Source organism: Rattus rattus, chromosome 4, assembly GCF_011064425.1.
Source record: "Rattus rattus isolate New Zealand chromosome 4, Rrattus_CSIRO_v1, whole genome shotgun sequence".
NCBI lineage: Eukaryota > Metazoa > Chordata > Mammalia > Rodentia > Muridae > Rattus > Rattus rattus.
This window is the reverse complement of record NC_046157.1, coordinates 30,170,878-30,198,464: the sequence shown is the minus strand read 5'-3', so window position 1 is coordinate 30,198,464 and position 27,587 is coordinate 30,170,878. Positions and strand designations below refer to the sequence as shown.

Below are 27,587 nucleotides of genomic sequence, written 5' to 3'. Positions count from 1 at the left end.
CATATGAACAACAATGCCAACCAACCAGAGCTTCCAGGGACTAAACCACTACCCAAAGACTATACATGGACTGACCCTGGGTTCCAACTGCATAGGTAGCAGTGAATAGCCTAGTAAGGGCACCAGTGGAAGGGGAAGCCCTTGGTCCTGCCAAGGCTGGACCCCCCCCCCCCGCCCAGTGAACGGGATTCTTGTTTGAGGGTGGTAATGGTGGGAGGATGGGGAAGGGAACACTCATATAGGGGTTAGGGGGATGTTGGTCTGGAAACTGGGAAAGGGAGTTACAATTGAAATGTAAATAAATACCCAATTTAATAAAGATGAAGAAAAAAAAACACAATGAATGGTCTGGGCCCACTTCCCTTCATCACTGAAGCAAATATAATAGGCAAATAAGCTTGTTAATGAATAACCATCTGGGGTGGAGCATGAATTTCAGCCTCATTTGTAAGTTAAGCTGGGAAACACGATACTGTGACTGTTAGAAAAAGACCTTCATCATCAGATTCAATGGATTTTTCAGTTCTTTGCGTCACCCATCTCTTAATGCTTCCTTTCTGTGCACAAGAATCAGGTAAGTGTATTTTCTTTTATGTATGTTTAGCTGGAAGTGAGTGGCAAATAAATATTGGGTCACAGGACATTTACTTTTGCTCCAGTTGGTAAAGAGGATGTATGCTAGTTTCAGTTTGCTAACCATATACCTATATATAATCACACAGCTAGCAAATCATGTAATGTGAGCATATTTGAAACAATGACTATAGAGAATAGAAGAACAGTGAGAATGAAGGAAGGAATACAGCTTCTGAGGTGTGCACAACTTGCTCAAATTAGATAGTTTTCTCTTTATCTGCTTTATGTAACGATGAAGCTTGAAGGCCAATTAGGTGCTAAGGATCTTTTTGTCTTTGGATTATGCCCTGTGTAAACAGTCAACAGCACACACACCTTTCATTGCTGAGAATGGCTTGTTGTAAGCCTCTTCTCTGTCATTAAGACACTTCTCTTACATGGCAAGTCTAATTTGCCTTATGGATTTCTCTATCCTTATAAACTGAGCTAATGTAAGAACTCAACAAATGGTCTTTTTTTTTTCTTGCTAATTTTGAACAATTGATTTAATCCATCAGCTTTCTTCAGGTTAGGGCAATATCCAGTGTCATTTAAGAATCCTGGAGAAGAGTCTGGGGACCTGGCTCAGAACAAAAGAGTCATGGGAACATGGTACCCTGTTGAAGGACTCGGGTTCTGTTCCAAGCACCTACATAAGAAGGCTCAAAAGCACCTGTAAATCCAGCTCGAGGGGATCCAAAGGCCTCTTGTATCTCCTGAACTCCATGCACTCAAGGGTACATACCCCATGCCACCAGCATAATTAAACATGATAAAAAGAAATAGGATCCTGTTATGAAAAAATCAGGAGCAGAAACAAAATGAAACAAACAAACAAAAGGAACATGGTAAACTGAAAAAAGGTTCTGAAATTTCATGATAAAGCTTCTGCTTAGCATGGATGAGGTCCTGGGTTCAATCCATAACAACAGTAATGCATTTCATCATATTTATCCCATACTTCTATCCCTATTCCTCTCCAGATACATCCTCACCTTCTCAGGCCAGCCAAATTCGTGTTCTTTTTAAAAAATAAACTACTGAATCCAAACTTTCCTGCCCCTCTACCAATGACTGGATTCATCCCCTGCACTGTGTCATGAGGTCTATTCTAGATTTGCAATTCAGTTTTGATCATGATAAATGTTCCTATGAACAGCTTTGTTCCTATTTTTGAAGAAAACATATGTGCATATCTATTAGTTTTATGTTATGATTGGTCATACTGATTGTAGAGATGCTTTTATTCATTGATAAGATAACCCCAAGGTTTCCATCGAGTACCCAAGAGAATTCAAAATTCCCTCAGCACTGTGTGAGGTATGTTCTTTCTACACCTTGTCAATCAAACTTGACTTTGCTCATCTTTCATATAGACATCTGATATATGTGGTCCTTAGTTTAACTTGTATTTCCTCAATAACCAAGTTGAACACCTTAAGTGTATAGTCTATCCAGCCAGGTGTGGAATAATGCATACTTCAGGGTACATATGTACATACATACATTAGAATTAAAATACAAATTTGGTCATACATATGTATATGTATATATATTATTTATTTTATATTGGCTAATTTATAATTTTTATTTTATGCCCCTAATAAATATTTATTAGGTAATATGTGTTGGGTATCATTTTAGAAAATTGATATTCAGTGTTGAAGAGTATGCTGTAGTTCTGTGCCACTTTTCTAGTGCAGGGCCTTGAATGTTAGGCAAGCATTCTACCAATGATAATGTATATAGAGTCTCCAACCATATTACTTTTTATTGATACACAGTCTCAGTATGTACCATAGGTTGGTCGTCAATGTGTGATCCTCTTTCCTCACTCTGGAGTGTGTTACCTTCTATTGTTAAAAAAAAAGCAAATAAAACGTTAATCATTAGGGAGAGAGATAAGGAAGATTTGAATACCCCACTGTAATATGGAAATATATATCTCTTAACACTGGCACTTGTTTCCAGAACCTTTACCAAGGACTGAGCATATGGACTATGAGATGGTTGTCCTGAAAAGAGTCCGTTTTATCAGTCTCAATTTGATTGCCAATGAAAACAGAAACCTATTCATCTATATTAAAAAGATTTAAAACTTTAAATTTGTATTTATTTAAACATAAGAAACGGAGAAGAAACCCTAGCAATTGTATTTCTCATGTGTATTTCACTGTGGCACAGACAGTTTCTGGCCACAAACCCATGAAGCAGTGTTGTCTCTGCTTTCAAGTAGAAGGAAGCCCTCTTGATCCAACAGGACTGTAGCTCCTGTGAAATGTAAAAACTCCAGTTGGGGTTAGGAGCTTGGGGTTGGAGCCTGGGTTCTGGGCACATAAAAGAATGTAATTAAAAGTGATAGGATAGCTTTTCATTCGTCCTGAGATAAGTGACGATGGCTTCAGAAATAGTGATATATATCTGTGTACTCTTTGAAATATATATAAAGAATAATTCAGTTGAAATATATTTGTAGCAGTATTATTGGGGAATCAAGTTTTATATTATAGTATTCTTGTTTGTATGAGTCAGTTTTATCTAGAGAAAGAGAACCTGTAGGTGAATGCTTACAGTCTAATTTGTGGATAGGTGAGTTTCTAAGCAATCATCACAGTAGTCTAAGAAAATATTTCCGGGGATATTTTGTAATGCTTTCAGAATCTGGGTCATCTTTGGGCATGAAGGAGAGCACTTTGTATTCCGACTCACAGAAAGATTTACGAGTATATTTGTGTGCCTATGAGATGGAATGAACAGAGAAATAAGAGACTTGGCACTGTGCAAGAAATGCAGGCACCTGGTACGTTGCTCTCCTGGCTGAGTGAGAAGCATCTCCAGTTTCATCAGCCTGATGGCCCCAAGTGACAGGGATCACTGAAGGAAATTATCTCCATAAGTTAACAATGTAAATCCCTGTTAGCGAACGCCCGAAGAAACCATGAAAGCACTTAAAAACTGATAAACTAATATAATGTTTTGATAAAATAAGGGTTAAGATTATTTCTGACTAAGATTATTTCTGATTAAGATGGAATTTATGAGGATAGAATGCATATTTTCTGTTAGAGATAGAATTAGATTATTAAATGAAATAACCTCTGTATGTTTACACTTTAGAAAGATTGATGCTATTGACATACATTCGTTGTGTGGGTTTCATAATGACAACTATCTTTCGAGTACACCATGTAGTACCCATATTCACTTCCCATAACCTCCCCTTCCACTCTCTTCCCCTGTTCTCCCTTTGTCTTCTCGCTGTTACCATTCTTTCCTGCTTTCGTGTCTTATATAGAAATACATACATGTACTTTACATATATCTATACAAAATCTTGGATCCACAAGTGACAGAAATCTTGACATTTGTCTTTCTGAAGCTGGCTACCTTTTTTAAAGTTGGTTGATTTGGAGTTGGAGGTTTTGGTCTCTTTGGTTTCATTTGGTTTGATTGTATTTGTTGTTGTGTGTATAGTTGGTTGGTTGGTTGACTGGTTGGTTGGTTGGTTGGTTGGTTGGTTGGTTGGTTGGTTGGTTGGTTAGTTGGTTGGTTGACTGGTTGGTTGGTTGGTTGGTTGGTTGGTTAGCTGGATGGCTGGCTGGTTGATTGGTTGGTGAGCTAGTTGGTTGGTTTGATTTTGGAGGAGAGTAGTGTGAATATTATGTTCTTAAATTGTAGTCTGACTACTCGATCTAGTGCAGCGAAAGCAAGACCAAATGCATCCTTCATAAAGTAGCATTTTTTCATGTTTCAAGGTCATATTCCAGGTTCCATGCCAATAATTTATCTGGGTGGTTTTATTTACTACTGTTTAGATAAGACAGAGGTATAGGAAGAAGGATGGGAAAAAGGGAAGTGAAAGGAACCTCTTTCCTTGGCGTCTTGTTGGGGTCATTCTCTAGCTGAGAACGAAGCTTGAGAATTTACATTTGATAGTAAATGATACATTTACTAGCATAACTATATGATTCCTTTTTTATATAGGTATTTTATGTTAAATGGTAAGAACAAGGCTTAAGGACTGAAAATATATGACTGTAAGTAGAATCTCATTCCCTTTTCTAGACACTTTCTGGGAATCCTAAATTTTAAAAATCATTCCTACCAGGATATGCCTATAAATACTTTGCCTTGTGGATTTCTCTGTCACTACAAGCTGTCCTAATTTAAGAATTCAACAAATACTGTCTTATTGTTTTCCACTCATTCTGAATGATTGAATTAACAGCATTTAGTCCATCCACTTTCTTTAGGTTAAGGCAATAGCTAGTGTTTGGGTGAGGAGACTTGAGAGGTGGCTCAGGAAGTAAGAGTTAGGAGCATATGGCATTCTATACGAGTACCCAAGTTCTTTTCCAAGCACCTATAAATCAAGCTCCAGGGGGCTCATAGACCTCCTGTATCCTCTGGGGGGGTATATGCACTCAAGGACACATACCCCATGTCACAAGCATAATTTTAAAAATAAATAAATCTCTCAAATTTAATTCAGGACTGAAAAGTATGATAAACTAAAGAGAGGGGCTGAGGTTTAATGAGAAAGCTTCTGCTTAGAATGAAGGAGATCCTTCATTCAATCAGAGCAGCACGAAAACAAACAAACTAGCAAACAAACAAAAAAAGCAGGACGAGGAAAACTTCTGTCAGGAAATAGCCCCAACTATAGTGGAGAACAGAACCTGGGAGGACATGAGGAAGAAGAGGAGCAGAGCAGTAGATAAACTGTTGTGGGGTCAGGGATGGACAGCACGGTGTTTTGTTTTTGTTTTTTGTTTCTTTGGGTTTTTTTTTTTTTTTTTTGGTTTTTGGTTTGGTTTGGGTATTTTGTTTGTTTGTTTTTGTTTTTGTTTGTTTTTGGGTTTTGTTTTGTTTTGGTTGCTAGTTTGGGTTTTCATGTCTTCTGTTTAATCCTTCCCTGAAGGCAAGGACCAAGCTGCCTATGGAAACTAAAATGTTTGCGGTGACTTATAACTGTCAGAGGACCTCGTGTTCTCATTGTATTCAATGCTGTGAGTCAGGTAACGTTACGCATGTTACAGAGATGAAAATGGTGAGGTGCAGAGAGGTGAAAGGTTATTAGCAGACCGCAGTCTTACTCAGCCCCAGTAAATCATGAGCACAGAACAAGCTGATTAAATCTCATTTTGAATGAATTTCTTTGTGTAATAATATAATTCATTTAATATATTTTATTAATTTGAGATTTTCATATGATGTGTTTTGGTCACATATACCCCCTACTCCTCAAAGCTCCTCTCACCTCCCTATGACAAATTTATGACTTTAAAAAAAAGTAACCTAACTAGTCTAATGTGTCCAGCTGTTACATTCATAAATGTGGGCCTATGCACTGCAGCATGACATAAAATATATTCTTAATCTGCAACTTAGTTTTCATTGTGACAAATAATGCTTCTATGCTCTTTATTCATATTTTTGGAGAACACATGCATGTACTTCTATGAAGTTTATGGTCTAAGTAGCCTCACTTCCTTTAGAGAATGCTTATGCTCAGAGATAACATTAACAGTTTCTACATCAGCAGAATTTATACCCCCTTCGGCAGTGTGTATGTGAGGTGTATTGTTTCCTCAAATTCTCTATCAAACGATACTGGTTGACTTTCATTTCAAATATTTAGTGCATATGTAGTCCTCAGGTTGACCTATATTTCCTTGATGAACAAGTAAAGTGGCTTAAGTACGCACACAAAAAATTTGAGGAATAATACCTACTTTGGGCTACATATGTACACATATTCATTAAAAATATGATAGACCTTGATTTACACACATATATGGTTATATATCAATATATATGCATATATATGTAGTGCCTGTGTTAGTTAATTTATCATTCTTAATTTTTACTTTTAATAAGTATTTTTTAGGTAATATGTGCCAGAAACCATTTTAGAAAATAAATATTCAATGTTAAAAAACATACTAGAGTTCTCTCTTTTTTCCTTTTCTTCTCTGTCTGTTTCTCTGTGTCTCTAGGTCTCTCTATCTCTCTGTTTCTCTCTCTGTCTTTCTCTCTCTGTCTCTGTCTCTGTCTCTCTCTCTCTCTAGCTCTCTCTCTATCTCTGCTTGGGATCCAATGCAGGCTCTTGAATTTGCCAGGTAATTGTTAATGTACATAAGATAGCTAGGATTTTTCATTTTTAGTGAGACACAGTGTCAACTATATATTATAGGCTGCCCTTGAATACATAATCTGACTTCCTCAGTCTGAACTGTGTCGTTACACATAACTCATTTTTTTTATTGAGCAGAAGAAGCAACTAAAATAGTAATCATTCATAAGACAGAGAGACAAGTGTTATTAGAATACTGCACTGTATGGAAGAATATATCTCTTAACAATGGATCTCATTTTCAGAGTCTTCACAGAGGATAAAGTATAATACTTTTGAGACAGCGGTCCTGGGAGGAAACGTGACCATCTTCTGCAACTTCACAAGTCTGGCAAATGTTGAGCAAATCACCTGGCAGAAAATCCAAGGCTCTTTGCCTCACAATATTGGCACTTACAGTCATAAATATGGAGAAAAGATTCTCCCACCATACATAAACAGGCTTCAGTGCAAGATTCTGGAACCCAGCACCTCCTTCATGACTATCCAAGGAGTGACATTTGAAGATGAAGCCTGCTACAAGTGCCTGTTTAACACTTTTCCACAAGGCAGCCATGGAGGGCAAACCTGCCTTAACATTTTAAGTATATAACCCCTTCCTGAAACGTTCTGTAATGACCAGTCTACATCGTGGAGTTACAGTTTTTAAGGACACTGTCCTGAAAATGAAAGATAATGAAAAGTTGATGGCGATGGGTCCAAGTTACTTAGAGAGGAGAAAAGTAATGGAGGTAGTGGAGATTTTGTGCTCAGGCAGGATCTTTTTCCTCTGCACATCATTTCTTCACATTGTGCTGCACTGGCTTCCATTAAATGGAAAAAAAAACAGAAAAGCATCAGAATGTTGTTACTAAAACAAGATGAATATATGAGAAAAGAGACATCCAAGAAAAACAAGATGTGAAGCTACGAGAATTGGGGTTACCCAGTCTTCAGATAAGCAAAATGTCACAGTATGAGTGAGAACACTAGAGTTCCTTATTATGTCACTATAAGATGACTATTAATATTCTGTATATATTAATTAATGCTGGAAATTAATATGGAAGCAGTTATTTCTTAAACAGCTATTTCCTCCAAATAACCACGCAGAGAGAGTTTAATATTTCAAAGCATAGGCCTTAGCTAGGCAGACTCTTAGCTGGGAAGACTCTGAACTAGTTCTTCTATGTTAACCCAACCACTTAACCCAACCAGCCACGTGGTTAACTCTATCATCCAGGCCAGTAGTTACTTCTGTCCCCTCTCATATTCTTGGAGAAAGGCCTTCTTTCTTTTTCCCAGAGTTCCTTTCTCCCTCCCAGGAAGCCCCACTTTCAACTTCCTGCCAAGATAATTGGCCATTAGGTTTTTATTAAGGCCAATCAGAGAATGCCTTAGGTAGGTGAGGAAGGACAGAGACACAACTTCACACAGTGTATCCCAACATGTCTCTGTGAGTGTGAAGTGCTGAGATGTGTAAAATATAATTTATAGTTGTATGGAGGTTGAGGCGGCAGTCAGTGGACAGAGGAAAAGGTGCCGGAAGTTCAATGACGTGTGTGAGGAAGTATCAGGGCTATCTTTTCAGCATCTGTGTGTCATATAGAAATTGGGGGAAATGCCATCCTCTCACAGCAGAGAATTTGGTATGACTTGCCTTTCTGGTAATTTTGTTTCCCTCTCTTTGCCTCAGCTGTATCTGAATTAGTAACTGAACTCCAGTCTGTACCTGGCTCTGAAGATCTTCATAACCTTCAGTGTTCCGCTGTGGGAAAGCCTGCCCCTGGAATCTCCATTTACCCATCACAAGTCACAGTACCCCCAGCACAAGAATACCTTGCTCAGAACCCCAATGCCACAGTGACTGTCACTAAAAGCTACAACATCTCTTTGAAAACTGCGAGGTCCCTGGGTCTCCAGAACGTGGTTGTGTCCATGACTCACCCAGTAAGACATGAAGAGAAGATAGTCCCTCTGCCACGAAATCAAGGAGGTAAGTAAAAGTGACAGGGAAGTTGAAGGGGGCAGTTGGTGCTGGGAAAACAGCTTAATCTATGAAACACTTGCCATGAAAGCACGGAGCCCAATTTTGATGCCCACATGAAAAGCCAGACATGGGGGTGTGCTAATAATCCCAACACTGCAAGTATAGACAAAGTTAGAGAGCACTTTGTGTTGACTGCTAGCATCCACAGCACATACTTTTACACACACACACACACACACACACACACACACACACACACACACACACGACAGAAGGAAATAGCATAGATATTTACCTTTTTAAAAATGTATAAGAAATAATGATACAAATCAACTAATTTCAATGACATAAGCCAATATAATGCAGATGCATGATTAAGAAATCAAACAGTGATTCGATGCAATCCCCATCAAAATTCCTACTCAATTCTTTATAGAGATAGAAAGAACAATTTGCAAATTCATTTGGAATAAAAAAAAAACAGGATATCGAAAACTATACTCAACAATAAAAGAACTTCTGGGAGAATCACCATCCCTGACTTCAAGCAGTATTACAGAGCAATAGTCATAAAAACTGTATGATATTGGTACAGAGACACACAGGTAGATCAGTCGAACAAAATTGAAGACTCAGAAATGAACCCACGCACCTAGGGTCACTTGGTCTTTGACAAAGGAGCTAAAAACCATCCAATGGAAGAAAGTATTTTCAAAAAATGTGCTGGTTCAACTGGAGGTCAGCATGTAGAAGAATGCAAGTCGATCCATGCTTATCACCCTGTACAAAGCTTAAGTCCAAGTGGATCAAGGACCTCCACATGAAACCAGATACACTCAAACTAAGAGAAGACAAAGTGGGGAAGCATCTCGAACACATGGGCACTGGAGAAAATTTCCTGAAATTGGTACAGAGACACGCAGGTAGATCAGTGGAACAGAATTGAAGACCCAAAAATGAACCAACACACCTAGGGTCACTTTGTCTTTGACAAAGGAGCTAAACTCAACTCAACTGAGGATTATCAAATGGTTGAAAATCTCCTAAAGAAATGTTCAACATCCTTAGTCATCAGGGAAATGCAAATCAAAACAACCCTGAGATTCCACCTCACACCAGTCAGAATGGCTAAGATCAAAAATCTCAGGTGATAGCAGATGCTGGCGAAGATGTGGAGAAAGAGAAACACTCCTCCATTGTTGGTGGGATTGCAGACTGGTACAACCACTCTGGAAATCAGTCTGGAGGTTCCTCAGAAAATTGGACATTACACTACCTGAGGACCCAGCTATACATCTCCTAGGCATATACCCAAAAGATGCTCCAACATATAACAAAGACACATGCTCCACTATGTTCATAGCAGCCTTATTTATAATAGCCAGAAGCTGGAAAGGACCCAGATGCCCTTCAACAGAGGAATGTATTTAAAAAATGTGGTACATCTACACAATGGTGTATACTCAGCTATCAAAAACAATGACTTCATGAAATTCATAGGCAAATGGAATGAATGAGAAAATATCATCCTGAGTGAGGTAACCCAATCAATGAAAAACACACTTGGTATGTACTCATTGATAAGTGGATATTAGCCCAAAAGCTCGAATTACCCAAGATGCAATCCACAGACCACAGGAAGCTCAAGAAGAAGGATAATCAAAATGTAGATGTTCCCACTCCTTAAAAGGGGGAAAATATCCATGGAGGGGATATGGAAGCAAAGTTTAGAGCACCAACTGAAGGAACAGCCATTCAGAGCATTCAGAGCCTGCCCCACATGTGGCATATATATATATATATATATCACCACCAAAACTAGACAAGATTGATGAAGCTAAAAAAAATGCGTGATGAAGGGGACTGGATATAGATCTCTCTTGAGAGACACAGCCAGAACATGTCCAATACAGAGGTCAATGCTAGCAGCAAACCACTGAACTGAGAGCAGGACTCTCTTGGGGGAATTAGAGGAAGGATTGAAAGAGTTGAAGGAGTTTGCAACCCCATAAGAACAACAGTGCCAACCAACCAGAGCTTCTAGGGACTAAACCACTACCAAAAGACTATACATGGACTGACCCAGGGCTCCAACTGCATATGTAGTACAGAATAGCCTTGTTGGGACACCAGCCCTTGGTCCTGCCAAGGTTGGATCCCCAGTGCAGGGTAATATGGGGGCCAGTAAGGGGGACGGGATAGGGGAAAACCTGTAGGGGGAGGGGGAGGGGATGGAGGTTTATGGACAGGAAACCGGGAAAGGGAATAACATTTGAAATATAAGTAAAGACATATATCTAATAAAAAAAAAAAACCGAAATCAAACAATGAAGCCAATTCTAGGGTCCTAAGTCTTTAATCCAAGTAGTTGGGAAGCAGAGGTTGGATGACATCCGTGAACTCAAGGCCAGCCTGATCTACACAGTGAGTTCCAGGACAGTCAGAGCTTCTTAGCAAAACCCTGTCATAACTAAACAAAGACAACAGCACCACCACCACCAACAACAACAGCAAATCATACAATGTCAGCAGCCTTCACCCTAACCATGCATCCTGGGTATGCTGGTTTTTACAGACAACTTATAACTGTCTCTTGAATCCTTTTTAATCCTTCACAGAGAATTCTCTTTAGGTTTTCCTTTAGTTTAGGGTTGCTGATAGCTATATTTATTTATTCATTCATTCATTCATTCATTCTTTTTTCATATGCTATCTTTATTATTTATTTATTTATTTATTTAAACTTCTTATTGATTCTTTGTGTCACATCATGAACCCCAGTCCCTCTCATGGCCCCATCCTTTATAGCCTTCCTCTGCCCTTGCAAATGAAAAGAACGTAAGACAGAATTTAAAAAAAAAAAAAAAAAAAAAAAAGGAAAAAAACCCAAAAAACAACAACAAAAAAACCCAAAAAACAAAAAACAAAAAACTTGTCATAGAAGCTGTAGTGTGTCAGTTTGTCGCCCACCATACCCTTTGTGCATACATTTTTACTTGCAAATATTCATTGTAATGAGTCACTGGACTGGTTTGAGGCTTAGGCTTCTGCTACACTATTAATAGTGTATCCTCACTTGGATTCCTCTTGGCTATTCTGTTGTTACCCTGTGTCATGGAGATCCTGAACCTTTGGATATGCAGGACCTGCCCTTTCATGTTGTTTGAGCAGTTCATAGGTGGGGTAGATGTTGGGGTGGGCCTGAGTGTGTAGTTCAATTGGTCAGCTCACCAGCTGTCCTGTTCCTGGATCACCAGAGTGAGCTCTCCAGCACTGCCACACCTAAATACCCAATGCTGCAGCCAGCAAGATGCAGGGTCAACTTTCCTGTTCTGCTGCTTTCAGGGCCAGCTCACCTGTACCCCACCCTCAACCTGGGTCAGCTGGACTGTGCTGCTCAGGCAAGGTACAGGACCTGCTCTCCGGAGTGCTGTAGCCAGTGAAGGGCAGGGACAGCTCTTATGACATCAGGCCCAACTGACCTACCTGACTTAGGTGAGGGGGGACAAGGCATCTCTCCCTCACCCACATTGCCTTAAAACAGATGATGGGTGGGGCCAGCTTTCCCACACTCACATCCTCATCCATTCCCCTGCCACCAGGGTGAGCTCTACTGGGTTACCCTGGCAGGGGTTGAGCCAGCTCTTCTGAATGTGGTAACCAAGGAGGAACAGGGCCAGCTCAGCAAAATGCCTCATGTGGCCGTCCAGACCAGGGATATCTGCATGGCCTTCAGTGCTAACACAGGCCTGGGACATCAACACAGCTCCCAGTTGCCATAGGATCACAGACTCAGACTTGGTTCCAGCAGCAGCATGGCAATGAAAGCCAATCAGATTAGCTCCTCTCACCCACCCTCTACAGCAGCATGACTCCCAGACACCCACACGGTCTCTGGTGGCGGGCAGACCAGACCACAAAAGTCTTCTTGGTTTTGGTGGTAACTTTGTAGCATTCTACCTTGGTGGCAGCGTGGGCCAAGGTCTCCCCATGGCCCTATCACTGTCCCTGATCCTCACATCTGCCTCTTCGTCCCTGTCACTGAGTCTCCAGTTCTACCTTTCTGCCATCTTTGTCTGCCATCCCTCCACTGAGCATTCTGTCTTTCCCACCTCCTCATCACGTATTTGCTCATTACAGTGGTGCCCTTGGCGGGTGCTTAGGTGCTTTCCTTAAGACCACCCTGACATGACAATAATTTTAAAGGAACATTTCCATTGCACTGTAATTCATGGTAGGTAGGTTTTTTTCTTTCTTTCATCAATTTGGTGACACCATTGACTTTCCTTCGTTTTTAAAGTTTATTTTTAAATTATCATATAATGTGCTAGATAGTATAATGACAGTTTGGAACAAAGTGACATTTTATCACTTTCCTTCCTTCCATTTCGTCCATATCCTTGCCTCCCCATGCCTCCTGCCATAGAACATACTTAGTCCCAGATCATTTCTCTCTTCTATAATTTACCTGTCCTTGTGTTCACACTCCCCCCCCTCACTCCCCATTTCTTTACCTACAGTTGGTCTTGTTTATGCAGATACAAAAAGAGATGGACAGACAGGCATGCACACACACACACACACACACACACACACACACACATACACACAAACATGCTAAAATTCACATTTGAGGCAGAATATATGGGTTTTGTCATATGAGTTTGTTATCACTTTGCTTAATATTCATGCTTTTCAGATCCATCATTTTTGTACAAATTTCATGATTTTGTTTTTATTTACAACTGAATAATATTATATTGTATATATATACATATATATATATACATATATAATCACATTTTTCTTATTAATTCATCTGTTGATGGACATCTAGGCCCTGAACATAACAGCAAAAAGCATGGATGTACAAATGCCTCTATGGTAGAATCTGGAGTCCTTAGGGTATATGCCTGGGAGTGTACAGCTGGATCATTTTGTAATTCTCTTTTTAATTCCTTGCAGAACTGCCAAACCAATTTCCATAGTATCTGTATTAATTTGCATCACCACTAGCAGTAAGTAAATGTTCCTCTTCCCCCACCTCTCCACATCCTCTTGACCATCTGTTGTCAGTTTCCTTCTTAATAGTCCTCTGATTGAGATGGTGTGGTGTCTCAAAGTAACTTTAATTCACATTTCCCTGAATACTGGGGATATTAAATACTCTTAAAAAATACTTACTGGAGGGCTGGAAAAATGGTTCACTGATTAAAAGCACTGGCTGCTCTTCCAGATGATGAGATTGGATCCCCGTCACTTACATAGCAGCTAAAAACTCTGCAATTCCAACTCTAGCCTTTTCTCTGGCCAGTTTTTGAAGATCTTCTTTTATAAAAGTTGTTGTAGTCATGGCATCTCTTTAGAGCAGTGGAGCAGTGACCAAGACAATTATAAATATAAATTGAATTGAATTGAAGTTCTAGTAAAAGCCTAGGAAACCCAACCCGGGGACCCACAAGCAGCACAGAGCTGGTCAGTAATCGAAAGGCTTTCAGGGTAGGATGCACCATGTGCACAGTAGGGTAGGATGCACCATGTGAACAAAAGGGAGCTGAAAATCACTGGGGCCAGCAGTTCTGACACAAGGACTCCTTCCTATTATGATGACCTTAGGCTATTCTTAAGGGACTGCTACCATGACTCAAGCATGTCTTGTAGGTGGGACCTTTTGATATTGTTGCACTGGCAATTAAATTTTCTCTTTTCAAATTTAATTTTTCAGTACTAAAGAGTACTAGACATCATTAGCATTTTCATATGTGTGTGTATTATTATACTTTATTCTTTTTCTCCCTCTTTCACTGTGCTCTCCCTGTTGTCTCTGTATTTCCTTTTCACCAGCTCCATTACTATGTCCCCTTATCATAGCCCATGTATTTATATTCCATTTAAGGTCTTAGGGTTTCCTAAACTTATATTTTTAGGTGAAGAAGAGTGGGAACTGAAGACAGGCCATGGGTATGCTCACACACTAAGATGGACACATTCCTAGAGTCTGTTTCCTCCCTCCCCCTCCCTCCCTCCCTCCCTCCCTCCCTCCCTCCCTTCCTCCCTTCCTTCCTTTATCCTTTCCTTTTCCCTTCTTTTCTTTCCTTTTTTTGATGTTATTAAGTTGTCCAGGTTATACGTGAACTCATTCAGCTCACTCTATAGCCCAGGCTGGATTTAAATTTTCAGTCTTCCTGCCTCAGCCTCCCAAGTAGCTTAAATGACAGTCTTATTCCACTGACCCAGCCTTTCTAAATATCTTCCGTCTGAGGGTTACAATTTCTCATTACTTTTGGAGGAACAATGACTACTATCTCTTTAAAAGATGATAGTATCCAATCTTCTTATAGTCCTCCTCACCTCTGGAATACCACATTGAATTTTATTATCTACATTAAAATCATTACATATATCAGAAACTCTAATGTTCGCATTTTGGGTACCTTTTTTTGTTCCATCACCTATAAGAGTCTACACACATTGTTTTTCACTCTTTTAACTTCATGCTTTATGCTGGTTGTTTTTGTGCACTAGACCTTGTCCATGAGAAACTGCAAACATAAATGACTCTTCAAGTTTGATAACAGCTTTATTTAAATGTCACCTAAACAATGTACAACTTAACTCATTGCAAGTATGCAAGTTAATTAATTAATTGCATTTAATATATTTATAACATTACAGTTATCAGTAAATCCATCTTAGAATATCTTTATGAGTTTTCACCAATAAGACCCATAGTCTTTTTTTCCCTTGGCATTTTGTTTTTATTAAGATAGAACTTACCCTACTAAAGTATACGATTTAGAGTTTATTGGTATGTTCTAAGTACTTTGCAAAAGATGCTGATGTTTACTTAGGATATTTCTACCATTCTCTGAAGAAACCAAACACCTCCTACCAGTGGCAAAATTTTCAATGCCTTGAAATGAGCTGTCTTCTCATTCCCTGGTAGTCAATAACGTTTTTATGCTAGTGAATTTATCTATTGTGGTTACTTCATATAAATGCAATGACAGTATATGTTGCTATTTGGATGTTACTTCTTTCATATACTCGGAATATTCAAGGTTCATCCATAGGGTGACATGTGTCAGTACTTCAATTTTATATAAATAAAAAGTACTCTACAGAATAAGCATACCATACTTCCTTTATCTATGCTTCAACTGTTACATATTTGAATTTTTTTGTATTTTTTGACTTTTGTGTAAAATTCATCTTAAGCATTTGTGCACGAGGTTTTACATAAACATATATTCTCAGTTCCCTGGTAATAATACACACAGAAGTGGATTTGTTGGTTATATGGTAAATAAAATATTCCATACTTTGAAGACATGCCAGTAGTCAAACTATTTTAAGTTCCCAGCAACCATGTAAGTCTGTTTGCTGTTTGTCTGCATCCTGCCAATACTTTTAATTCTATTTTCAAAAACGAGTGTATCAACCATAGCAATAGATGTGCCCGATGAGTATATCATTGTGGCACTCCATACTTTTTACCACAACTATCAAATCCTCATTGCCTACATCAAGGAAGCTCATAAACTAATGTCTCTCTCTCTCTCTCTCTCTCTCTCTCTCTCTCACACGCACACACACACACACACACACACACACACACGAAGAAAAAATTATACATATAAACATTATGTAGTGAATGGCTTTATAATATCTTCCTCTAAAGTACATTTGCTGTAGCTGTGTTTACGGTAGACATAGTTTCCTTACTCCAGGTAAAATCAGTAGGAAAGCGTTGGGGGTATGGCTTAGTGGTACAGTATTTGGTTGCCAGGGGCAAGGCTCTAGGTTTGATTTCTAGCACTGGAAAAAATGGAAAGAACAGAAATCATTTAACATATGCCTCTTAGAAAAGCCAGAGCTCTTTCTGCTTCACCCTTGGGATGTAACTATGGAGATTTAAGCCTCCAGGAGATATCACAGTTCTTTGCCCTGGCAAATATTTACCATCAGTGTTTATTGCTCAATTTTAATATTGACATTTCGGCTCAGCTCTCAGCAGCTTGGTTTTAACTTTGAATTTAATAATTGGTGCTTTTGTTAGGTGAAATATGTTTCTAAATGTCAAGCTTGTCACCTGGAAGCTTCCTCTTACTAGATCTAGGTCTTTATGATTTAGTAAATCTTTGATATTTTAAAAAGATGTTAAAATAATTTATTTATATTTTCTTAATAGTCTAAAGTTAAGTGTGGGTTCAAATTAATTAGGTCCTTTGGAGTCAAAGTAGCCTGTATTATATAATTTTACATCAACCATTAGACTTTGGTTTTGTCTACAAATTTTTGTTACCATCCATGTGCACTGAGCTCTGATTCCCAGCAGTTCAAGACTGTTGCTATCGATCTTCATCAGACCCTTAGATACTCTGTGGAAGTGGAGGAGATCCTTGGCTTACCTACTGTTTTCCATCTCTTCCTCTTGACAAGTGGTAGAAATGTTATTCCTCATCTATGTTTGGCTTTCATAATTTCTTCATGTTAGTGTAAATGCTATGAACATAATATGATGGATGTTCAGTTGTGGTAATTGTCTCAGCCACTGTTTTATTGCTGTGAAGAGACACTGTGACCACAGTAAGTTTCATGAATGGAAACATTTAACTGGGGCTTGCTTACAGGTTCAGAGAGTAGTTCATTATCATCATGGTGAGGAACATGGAAGTATGTAGGTAAACACAGTCTGGGAAAAGTGGCTGAGAGTTCAACATGGGAGAGCCACAGGCAGCAGGAAGAGAGAGACACTGGGCCTGATTTGGGCAATTGAAACCTCAAAGCCTAACCAACCCCTGTGGGCTGTTGCCAATGAGGCAACACAAAAGGGTACATCTTCTATTTCTTGTTAGATAGTACCACTTCCTGATGATTAAGCATTCAAATATATGCACACTATGCACACTATGCTGGATAGTATTATGTCACACCAGTAAGCAGCACCCCTCCATGGCTTCTGCATGAGCTTATGCCTCCAGGTTCCTGCCTCAATTGAGTTCCTGTCCTGACTTCATTTGATAATGAATAGTGAAATAGAACCTACCTACCTTAACTTTTTGGTCATGGTGTTTCATTGCAGCAATAAAAATCCTAACTAGGAAAAGTTTATATCAGAATAATAGGGTACTATTGTGACAGACCTGGCCATGTTGTTTTTCTAGAGGACTATAGAAGCATTTTGGAACTTTGGGCTAACAAAGCCATTGAGTATTAAGTACTCAGTGGGATATTTTATAGGAGCTTGAAAGATTGAAATGTTGAGAGCAGTGTAGACAATGAAGACCTTGGCTTGTGAAGTTTCAAGAGAGAGCATTAAAGTTTACATCAGGGCCATTTGCAATTTTGAGTTGCAAGTCTGTTGTTCTGGTTAGCTGGGACTGACAGATCAGCTGGGACTGACAGATCAACTGTGATGAACAAGATGCCAGAACCAATAAAGTAAAATCTTTGCATTGCTAGGACAATACTAGTCAGCAGAAGCAAAGGAATTAGTGGTGATTTTTAAGAAGAGACCAGCGTCACTGAATTGAAGTCTTCTGAAAAATGTTTACTCAAATTCTGTACAAAGATGCTGTCTTACAGACATGGCTGAGGCTGTACCTTGCACAGATAGTCAAATGTGGAAGTGTAACAGTATCCCAGGGAGTACTGGCTTTGAAGGCATGAAAGGATCATGAAAAGCAGCTAAAGATTGGCTCTGTGTGGCAGGGTAAAAGTATACCCCAGATGTAACAAGGCGCTCTAGCATTTTGGAGATGCCAGTACCATTGGGTGACCAATAAGAATGTGAGGAACAGAGGTATGGAGCCAGTAGGAGCTTAGAAGACAAGCTGTGTGCACTGCAGATGGCCCAGGCAGAGAAGCAATTCTTTGGAGGAGCACAGATTGTGAGTGAATCCCAGTCATTGTATTGAGTTATTTTGGAGGTGGGTTTTTTTGTTTTTTGTTTTGTTTTGTTTTGTTTTGTTTGTTTTTTGTTTTTGGGGGTTTTTTTTGTTTGTTTGTTTTTTTGCTTTGATTTGATTGTGACTGTGTCTTCGTTGCTTTTTCTTAAAATATGAAAGTACTTAATTTATTTTTTGCTTTTTAGGAGCCCATGATTTGGTTTTCCCCTTGAGCACCTGACTGAGCTGTATTACATTTCTGGTGTTTCTTCTCTCCTCAAACTGTGTCCTGTGCATTTTTCCTTGCTCAACTTGATCCTTTTCATAGAGATGTGCATAAAGAGTGATTACTAATAAGCACATAACAGACTCAACACTAGACTTTCTTGAAATCTCCTCTTCCAATCCATAAATCAAAAACATTTCAATTTAGCCTCTGGCAGATTTTTAATGACAAGGACAAAAAGCCAAAAATATCACAATAATCATCTCTAGGATTCTTCATAATATTATTCTCTTCTGAAACTTCTTGAGCTGTGCCTCCGCATTTCCCATTGCCTGAGCACCAGTCTTCCATGATTCTCCTAAGCCCAGATTCAAGTGTCCACGTGATTTTCTGGACTTAAGGTCTTCCCTATTCCTCTGAGAGACAGCATGGTCAGGAAGAAGTCAAAATATCACTATTTGCCAATGATATGATATTATACTCAAGTGACCCCAAAAGTTCCACCAGAAAACTGCTAAGCCTGATAAACAACTTCAGCAAAGTGGATGGATATAAAATTAACTCAAACAAATCTGTAGCCTTCCTCTACTCAAAGGATAAACATGCTGAGAAAGAAATGAGGGAAATGACACCCTTCACAATAATCACAAATAACATAAAATACCTCGGTGTGACTCTAACCTAGCAAGTGAAAGATCTTTATGTCAATAACTTCAAGTCTCTGAAGAAAGAAATTGAAGAAGATCTCAGAAGATGGAAAGACCTCCCATGTTCATGGATGGGCAGGATTAATATAGTAAAAATGGATCATTTTGCCAAAAGCAATCTGCAGATTCAATGCAATCCCCATTAAAATTCTAACTCAATTCTTCATAGACTTAGAAAGAGAAATTTGAAAATTCATTTGGAATAACAAAAATCCCAAGATAGTGAAAACTATCTTCAACAATAAAAGAACTCCTGGGGAAATCACCATCCCTGACCTCAAGCTGTATTACAGAGAAATAGTCATAAAAACTATACGGTATTGGTACAGAGACAGGCAGATAGATCAATGGAATAGAATTGAATCCACACACCTGTGGTCACTTGATCTTTGACAAAGGAGTTAAAACCATACAGTGGGGGAAAAAAGACAGCATTTTCAAAAAATGGTGCTGGTTCAAGTGGAGGTCAGCGTGTAAAAGAATGCAAATCAATCCATTGTTATCTCCTTTTATTAAGCTCAATTCTAAGTGGATCAAGGACCTCTATATCAAATCAGATACACTGAAACTAAGAGAAAGAGTGGGGAAGAGCCTCAAACACATGGTCACTGGGAACAATTTTCTGAACAGAACACTAATGGCTTATGCTCCAAGATCAAGAATCGACAAATGGGACCTCAAAAAAATCACAAAGCTTCTGTAAGGCAAAGGACACTGTCATTTGGACAAAACAGCAACCAAAAGTTTAGGAAAAGATCTTTACCAATCCTACATCTGATAGAGGGCTAAAATCCAATATATACAAAGAACTCAAGAAGTTAGATTCCAGAGAATCAAATAACCCTATTAAAAAATGAGAGCTAAACAAAGAATTCTCAGCTGAGGAATATCGAATGGCTGAGAAGTACCTAAAGAAATGTTCAACATCCTTAGTCATCAGGGAAATGCAAATCAAAACAACCCTGAGATTCCACCTCACACCTGTCAGAATGGTTAAGATTAAAAAATTCAGTCGACAACAGATGTTGGTGGGGATATGGAGAAAGAGGAACACTCCTCCATTCTTGGTGGGATTGCAAGCTAGTACAACCACTCTGGAAATCAATCTGGAGGTTCCTCAGAAAATTGGACATAGTACTACTGAGGACCCAGCTATATAACTCCTGGGCATATACCTAAAAGATGCTCCAACATATAACAAGGACACATGCTCCACTAAGTTTATAGCAGCCCTCTTTATAACAGCCAGAAGCTGGAAAGAACACAGATGTTCTTCAACATAGGAATGTATAGAGAAAATGTATCTATACGTCTATACAATGGAATACTACTCAGCTATTAAAAACAATGACTTCATGAAATCCATAGGCAAATGGATGGATAGAAAAATTCATCCTGAGTGAGGTAACCCAATCACAAAAAAAAAAAAACATGGTATGCATTCACTGATAAATAGAAATTATCCCAAAAGCTGGAATTACCCAAGATACAATCCACAGACCACATGAAGCTCAAGGAGAAGGGTGACCAAATTGCAGATGCTTCAGTCATTCTTAAAAGCGGGAACAAAAATATTCATAGGAGAAAATATGGAGACAAATTTTGGAGCAGAGACTGAAGGAATGGTCATTCAGAGCCTGCTCCACTTGGGGATCCAGTCCATATACATACAGCCACTAAACGTGGACTATATTGCTGATGCCAAAGAAGTGCATACTAAGAGAAGCCTGACATAGCTGTCTCTTGAGAAGCTGTGCCTGAGCATGACAAATACAGAGGAGAATACTAGCAGCCAACCATTGAACTGAGAATGGGGTCCCCATTGGAAAAGTTAGAGAAAGGATTGAAGGAGCTGAAGGGGTTTGCAACTCTATAGAAAGAAGAACAATATCAACCAACCAGACCCCACCATAGTTCACAGGGACTAAACCACCATGAAAGAGTACACATGGAGGGACCCATGACTCCAACTACATATATACATTGTTGGGCATCAATGGGAGGAGACTCCCTTATACTGTAAAAGCTCGATGCTCCAGTGTAGGGGAGTGTCAGGTGGGAGGGAGTGATTGGGTTGCTGGTTAGGAAGCACACTCATAGATGTACAGGGTGGGGGAATGGAGCAGGGGTGTCTGGAGGGGAAACCAGGAAAGGGAATAACATTTGAAATGTAAATAAAGAAAATATCAAATAAAAATAAAATAAATAAATAAAATGATACAAAGCTAGAATAACATTTGAATACATTAGGAACAGTCTAATAAAATCTCTAATCACAAAATTTTTACCAAATAAAGAGTTTTTCTGAATTTTCAAAAAGCCAGGGGTATTAACCCATTCTTTTCTCAGTATGATCATGTAAGATTCTCAACTCTCCGCTTTCTAAACTGGGAGAGAATTTGAACTTTGTTTCCAGTATCCTTCCAGCTTTTTCATTTTAACAATGAAATTTATGGCAAAATACAGTACCTCATATAGTGACTACCTAAGAATTCAGCACCAAGCAAAACAGCCTTCATTATTCTCTAATGTCAAGGAACAGGGTCTTCTCCCTTCTTGAATAAACTGTGGGGAGTTAAGACAACAGTGGCTCTTTCACACTGTAGAGAAACCCTCTAAATTATTTTGTTCCATAGATCAGATTTTTGTACCTATCTTGACAGGAGATATACCATGTTGATACATTACCCAATTATTTGGAATAACAAATACATGTTTGAAATAGAATATTCATCTGGGTTGCTATTGAACATCAAGGCTTTTACTTTTAATATCCAAGATGTTTTCATTTCTTCATAGTATCTGGGAGATTGTACAAACATTTTCTTCAATTTCTTTCATGGACTTTTTTTCTTCTTCTTTCAAGAAGCAAGGTTTTGTTTGTGCCCCCCCATCCCATTTATTTATTTATTTATTTATTTATTCATTTATTTATTTATTTATTTATTTATTTACATCCTGATTGCTATCCCTCCCTCCCAAACACCCCCTCACACAGTCCCTCACCCATCCCTATTCCCCTTCTCCTCTGAGAGTGTAGAGCACCCACACACACACTGCCCAGGTGTACCCCTCAACCCTGGTACATCAAGTCTCTGCAGTTAGGTGGATCCTCTCCCATTAAGTCCAGAAAACTCAGCCCAGTCAGGGGAATGGATTCCTCAGACAGGAATCAGCTTTAGGTACAGTCCCCACTTCTGCTGTTGGGGGATCCACATGAAGACTAAGTTCCACATCTGCTATATATGTGCCAGGGGCCTTGGTCCAGCCCATGTATGCTCTTTTGTTGGTGGCTCAGTCTCCGAGAGGCCCCGAGACTCCAGGTTAATTGACTCTGTTGGTCTACTGTAGAGTTCCTATCCCCTCCCCTCAGGGCCCTCAATCTTTTGCCCAGATCATCTATATGAGTGCCTGAGGGCCATCTAATGTGTTGGCTATGGGCCTCTGCATCTGTTTCAGTCAGCTACTTGGTGGAGCCTCTCAGAGGACAGTTATGCTAGATCCCGTCCTCAAGCATAAGAGAGTATCATTGATAACGTCAGGGATTGGTGCTTGCCTGTGGGGTGGGCCTTAAGTTGGGCCCATTATTGGTTGGCCATTCCCTCAGTCTCTGCTCCATCCTCGTCCCTGCATTTCTTTTAGACAGGACAAATTTTGGGTCTAGAGTTTTGTAGGTGGGTTGTTATCCTTATCCTCCCACTGGGGATCCTGCCTGGCTATAGGAGGTGGTCTCTTCGCTTCCATATCCCCATTAGGAATCTCAGCTAAGGTACCTGCACTGACTCCCAGAAGCCTCCCCCAACATCCTTAGTCATCAGGGAAATGCCAATCAAAACAACTCTAAGATTCCTTATTACATCTATCCCAGTGGCTAAGAGCAAAATCTCAAGAAACGACACATGCTGGTGAGGATGTGGGGAAAGGGAAACACCCCTCCCTTGCTGGTAGGAATGAAATTTTGTACAACCAATCAATCTGGCAGTTTCTCAGAAAATTGGAAATAGTTCTACCTGAAGAGCCAGCTATACCACTCCTGGACAAATACCCAAAAAATGCTCCACCATACCACAAGGACATGTGTTCCACTCTGTTCGTAGCAGCCTTATTCGTAATAGGCAGAATAACCCAGTTGTCCCTTAACTCAAGAATGGATACAGAAAATGTGGTCCATTTACACAATGGAATATTATTCAGCTATTAAAAACAAGGGCATCATGAATTCTGCAGGCAAATGGATAGAACTGGAAAATATCCTGAGTGAGGTAACCCAGACCCAAAAGGACATGCATGGTGTGTACTCACTTGTGAATATTAGCCATAAAGTACAGGATCCCCACCATACATTCCACAGACACAAGAAACTAAACGAGAAGGAAGGTACAAGTGAGGATGTTTGAATCTCAATTAGAAGGGCGAATAAAATAGTCATAGGAGGTACAGGGAAGGAGGAACCTGGGTGAGGAAGGGAATTGAAGGGGAATGAAAGGATTCAGGATCATGTGTTGGGAAAGACAGGAGAGAGGACCAGAGGGCTAGGAGAATGAAAGGAAGTCTGCACCTGAGTGGAGTTTGGGGGGGGGCATCTATAGGAGGTGCAAAAGAAGCAAGTTTTTAACTTAAAAATCCTTTTTGCAACTTAAAATGAAAGTCGTTCGCTTTATGAACTAAGTTATATATTTGACATTTCCATGCATGTATGCGATGCATTCTGATTCTTTTCTGTTCTCTTCTCCTTTCTTACATCCCTCCCAGTCCTATCATCTTGCCAGGACTCCCACTTCTAGGTTCATGACTTGTGGCCCATTCAGCTTAACCAGGGCCATCAGTAGCAATGTCCACTGGAGACTGGGTGTCACCAGGGGACAGATACACAAGTGCAGGCAGGGTTCCCCACTCTCCCTGGATGTGTCAGTAGGAAATATGTCAGCAGGGAAGGGGGAAAACACCGAGACCCTGCTCCACCCAGGCTTGGCAGTCAAAAGGCTAAAATTGCTTGTTCTTTTAAAGAATCTCCTTAATTATTTATTTTAATGAAACTATATCTTTTCCAGTCTGAAAATAATGTCCCCAAAGTCTTCCGTCATTTTCTGCTTCGTTCCTGGTTTTTGTCACCTCTGAAGCTCATTCTTCTGTTCATGTTTCATTTTCTAAGTCTGTTTTCTCACGTTATTGTCCCAGAAGGTCATGTCGATATTCTCGCTATTGTTCTTTTTATTTTAATGCTATTTTTAAGGATTTTTTCAAAAATTTAGAGGTAATATGTGTGTTCTGTTTGTCTCTTGAAACTGAAGTTGGCCAACTCCTTTTTTCTGGTCAATGTTTCCAACTCAAACGGCTTGATTGTATGAGTTTAATATCAAAAGTGTCTTCCTAAATCTGTTGACTATATCATTATGCTTCATTTTAATTATTTATTAAAATGCACTTATCAATAATAGGCAATTTATCAATGCAGAAAAAGGCTATGCCTTGCTTATTTTTATGTTAAATATGAGAGATGTGAATTTCTCATTCTGGCAAAAATCCATATGTAGTTTCTGCTTTATTGGAATTACCTTCAGAAAAGAGTTCATTTTTCTATATAAATCTTCACGTTCATTCTCCTCCACCTATCTAAAATGGCTATGTGGTATCTTGTTGGAAAAGAATAGTAAAAAACTAGATAAAATCTCATCGGTGCAGCCAAAGGTGAAGCCACAGTGCCTCTCTGAAAAGCATGCGCATTCCTAATTATAAAGAGAAGTAGCACCTGCCATCTGGGATCTTACTTTTCATTCCGTGGTAATGACAAAGCCTCTCATAGAGTACGTCTGATGGCAATGAAGCTGTAGCAAGACAAGAAAGCTTTACAAATTTAAGGCCCCAGGATAGTCACATAGTGTAACCAGAGAAACAATTTGTCTGGTTTATGTTTTTCAGGTACCACAAATCCTTGTTTAAACTGGAAGATAACAGCAACTGTATTCATCATATTGTTTCTCATTTCATGGATCATCATTGGGGCCCTTCGCTATATTCATTTCAAAAAGAAAAGGTAAGATATACGGACAGACAGACAGACAGATATAGCGATAGTGACCTGATGTGTCAGAGAAACTAGGTACAATAGAGCTAGATGGAAATATTTTTTTAATTCCAGGGGTTCTGGAAAAATCTATCGAGAAAAGAATAGTGAAGGAAATCTTGTTCCCATGTGCTAGACAATTCTTGATATCCGGTGATTAAAAATTTGACCACTAGCAGGCATTTTATGTTATAGTGAACTGAGTATACTAATTTTTAAAGCAAAATGTTTATTTTTATATTATGAGTTTCTTTTATTTGTGTGTTTCTGTATGTTACATGCATGTTTGGTGCCAGTGGGGAACTGAAGAGAGTGTGAAAATTGAGTTGCAGGCAGTTATGAGACCTCCATATGGGTGCTGGGAACTGAACCAGGGTCCTCTGATGAAGCAACAAGTTGTCTTAACTGGTGAGCCATCCCTCCATCACAAGTTTAAGATTCTTTATTGAGAATAAGTTTTCACAGAAGAAAGCACAAGGTCCAGGGAAATGGGTGAGAGAGAGATCTAGAGCCAGGAAGCCTGGGACAGATCCAACTGAGCCATAAGGTGAAATGGAAATCTTACTTTATAGGGTTAATATAATAAAATACACATCCATTTATCCAGCTCCGTGGTGGATGGCAATGCACGATGGAAGATAAGTGAAAATACGATACTAGGCAGTGACAGGAAAAACTGTAGACCTAATTGGTGGCGTGTGATTTGTTTTTCTGTCGTTATATATTCTTTAAATTTAAAAACCTTTGGTGTATTTGTTCTACCACATTGCAATCCAAGGAAATGTATAAACCAAAGAAGCTTGAGAATCTTCTCTATAATCTAGAAAGCTCTGTCACTGGAGTGCGGAAGACGTACCTTATAAGAGAAGAATGTAGAGACTGCTACACTAGTCAGGATGACATATGTCTGGAATCAAGAGGTTGAAAAGAGGAGGAGGGATTAAAGCTATATGCAGGATGCGATTTCCTGAATGACAGCTGCGGAAAGAGAGTGACTTATCTTACTTATCTCACTCAAGTGATTTAACACTAAGGAAAACTTGCATAAACATGTGAAAGAATAGAGAAACGGCAGTCTTTGCAGGGAGGATTAAGAATTCTGTTTGGAACATTGCCACTTTTAAATGTCTACTTTATACCCAGGAGCTATGTTAATTAAGTATCCACATGTAAAACTTGGGGTTTTTGGAGCAGATGATAAATAAGTTTGCTAATATAGAAGTTATGATCATTGTGAAGACAGATCATAAATTACTGTTTTCACAATTTAAGGTAAAAAATAATAGTCAAGTTACAGTAATTGTGACAAACTCTCAAGGGGTTTTCTGTATAAATGTCTCAAATTCTAACTGGTAGCCTATTCTTGCAATGAGCTGCCATGGAGGGGAAGGGGAATGTTTGGTCAGTATTCAGTTTATTCTTATGTCAGTGTCATGGTTCTCCAGGTCAGAGAACACACCTGAGCCATCATCGACACAGACACCTAACCCACTGTCAACACTGGTACCCACACCACCATCAACAGAGACCGACAACTTGATGAGACACCGTTGCCAGACAGAGACATAATCGGTCGTATATGATTTCTTTTTTCTGCCACTACATCTTTAAATTTAAGAAGTTTCAAAAATTTGAACATGCATTCACTAGCAGCAATTATCATGTTAGAAGTAAGTGGAGTATTTGTTCCAAGTGAGGTTTTATTTATGTTAATGTCTTTACATTTTGAAATTAAAATTTGATTTAACTGATACATAATAATTATAGATATTTCTGGAGTGTCATGTACATTTTGATAGCAGGCTAAGCATATCTGTTTACTCAAGACATGTATCATTTCTTTGTGCCTAAAACTTTTCAAATCTTTCCTGTAAGGTTTTAAAAATATACAGTACACAGTCATTATCTATAATTACCCTACTGTGCAGAAGCACAAAACGTCTCACTTCTGTCTAACTTTAACTTAGTTTTGATCACCCT

The 27,587-nt window shown here is 39.1% G+C and overlaps 1 protein-coding gene across 1 annotated transcript; it reads left to right on the top strand.

Annotated features, from left to right (window-relative positions):
- The first annotated feature begins 452 nt into the window (after window positions 1-452).
- Window positions 453-27,375, top strand: LOC116898876 (OX-2 membrane glycoprotein-like). Its single transcript, XM_032900248.1, has 5 exons — window positions 453-574; window positions 6,997-7,335; window positions 8,427-8,726; window positions 25,463-25,577; window positions 27,053-27,375. The coding sequence occupies exons 1-5, from the start codon at window positions 511-513 to the stop codon at window positions 27,174-27,176; spliced, it is 942 nt and encodes a 313-aa protein (XP_032756139.1). The 5' UTR covers window positions 453-510; the 3' UTR covers window positions 27,177-27,375.
- The last annotated feature ends 212 nt before the right edge of the window (window positions 27,376-27,587 follow it).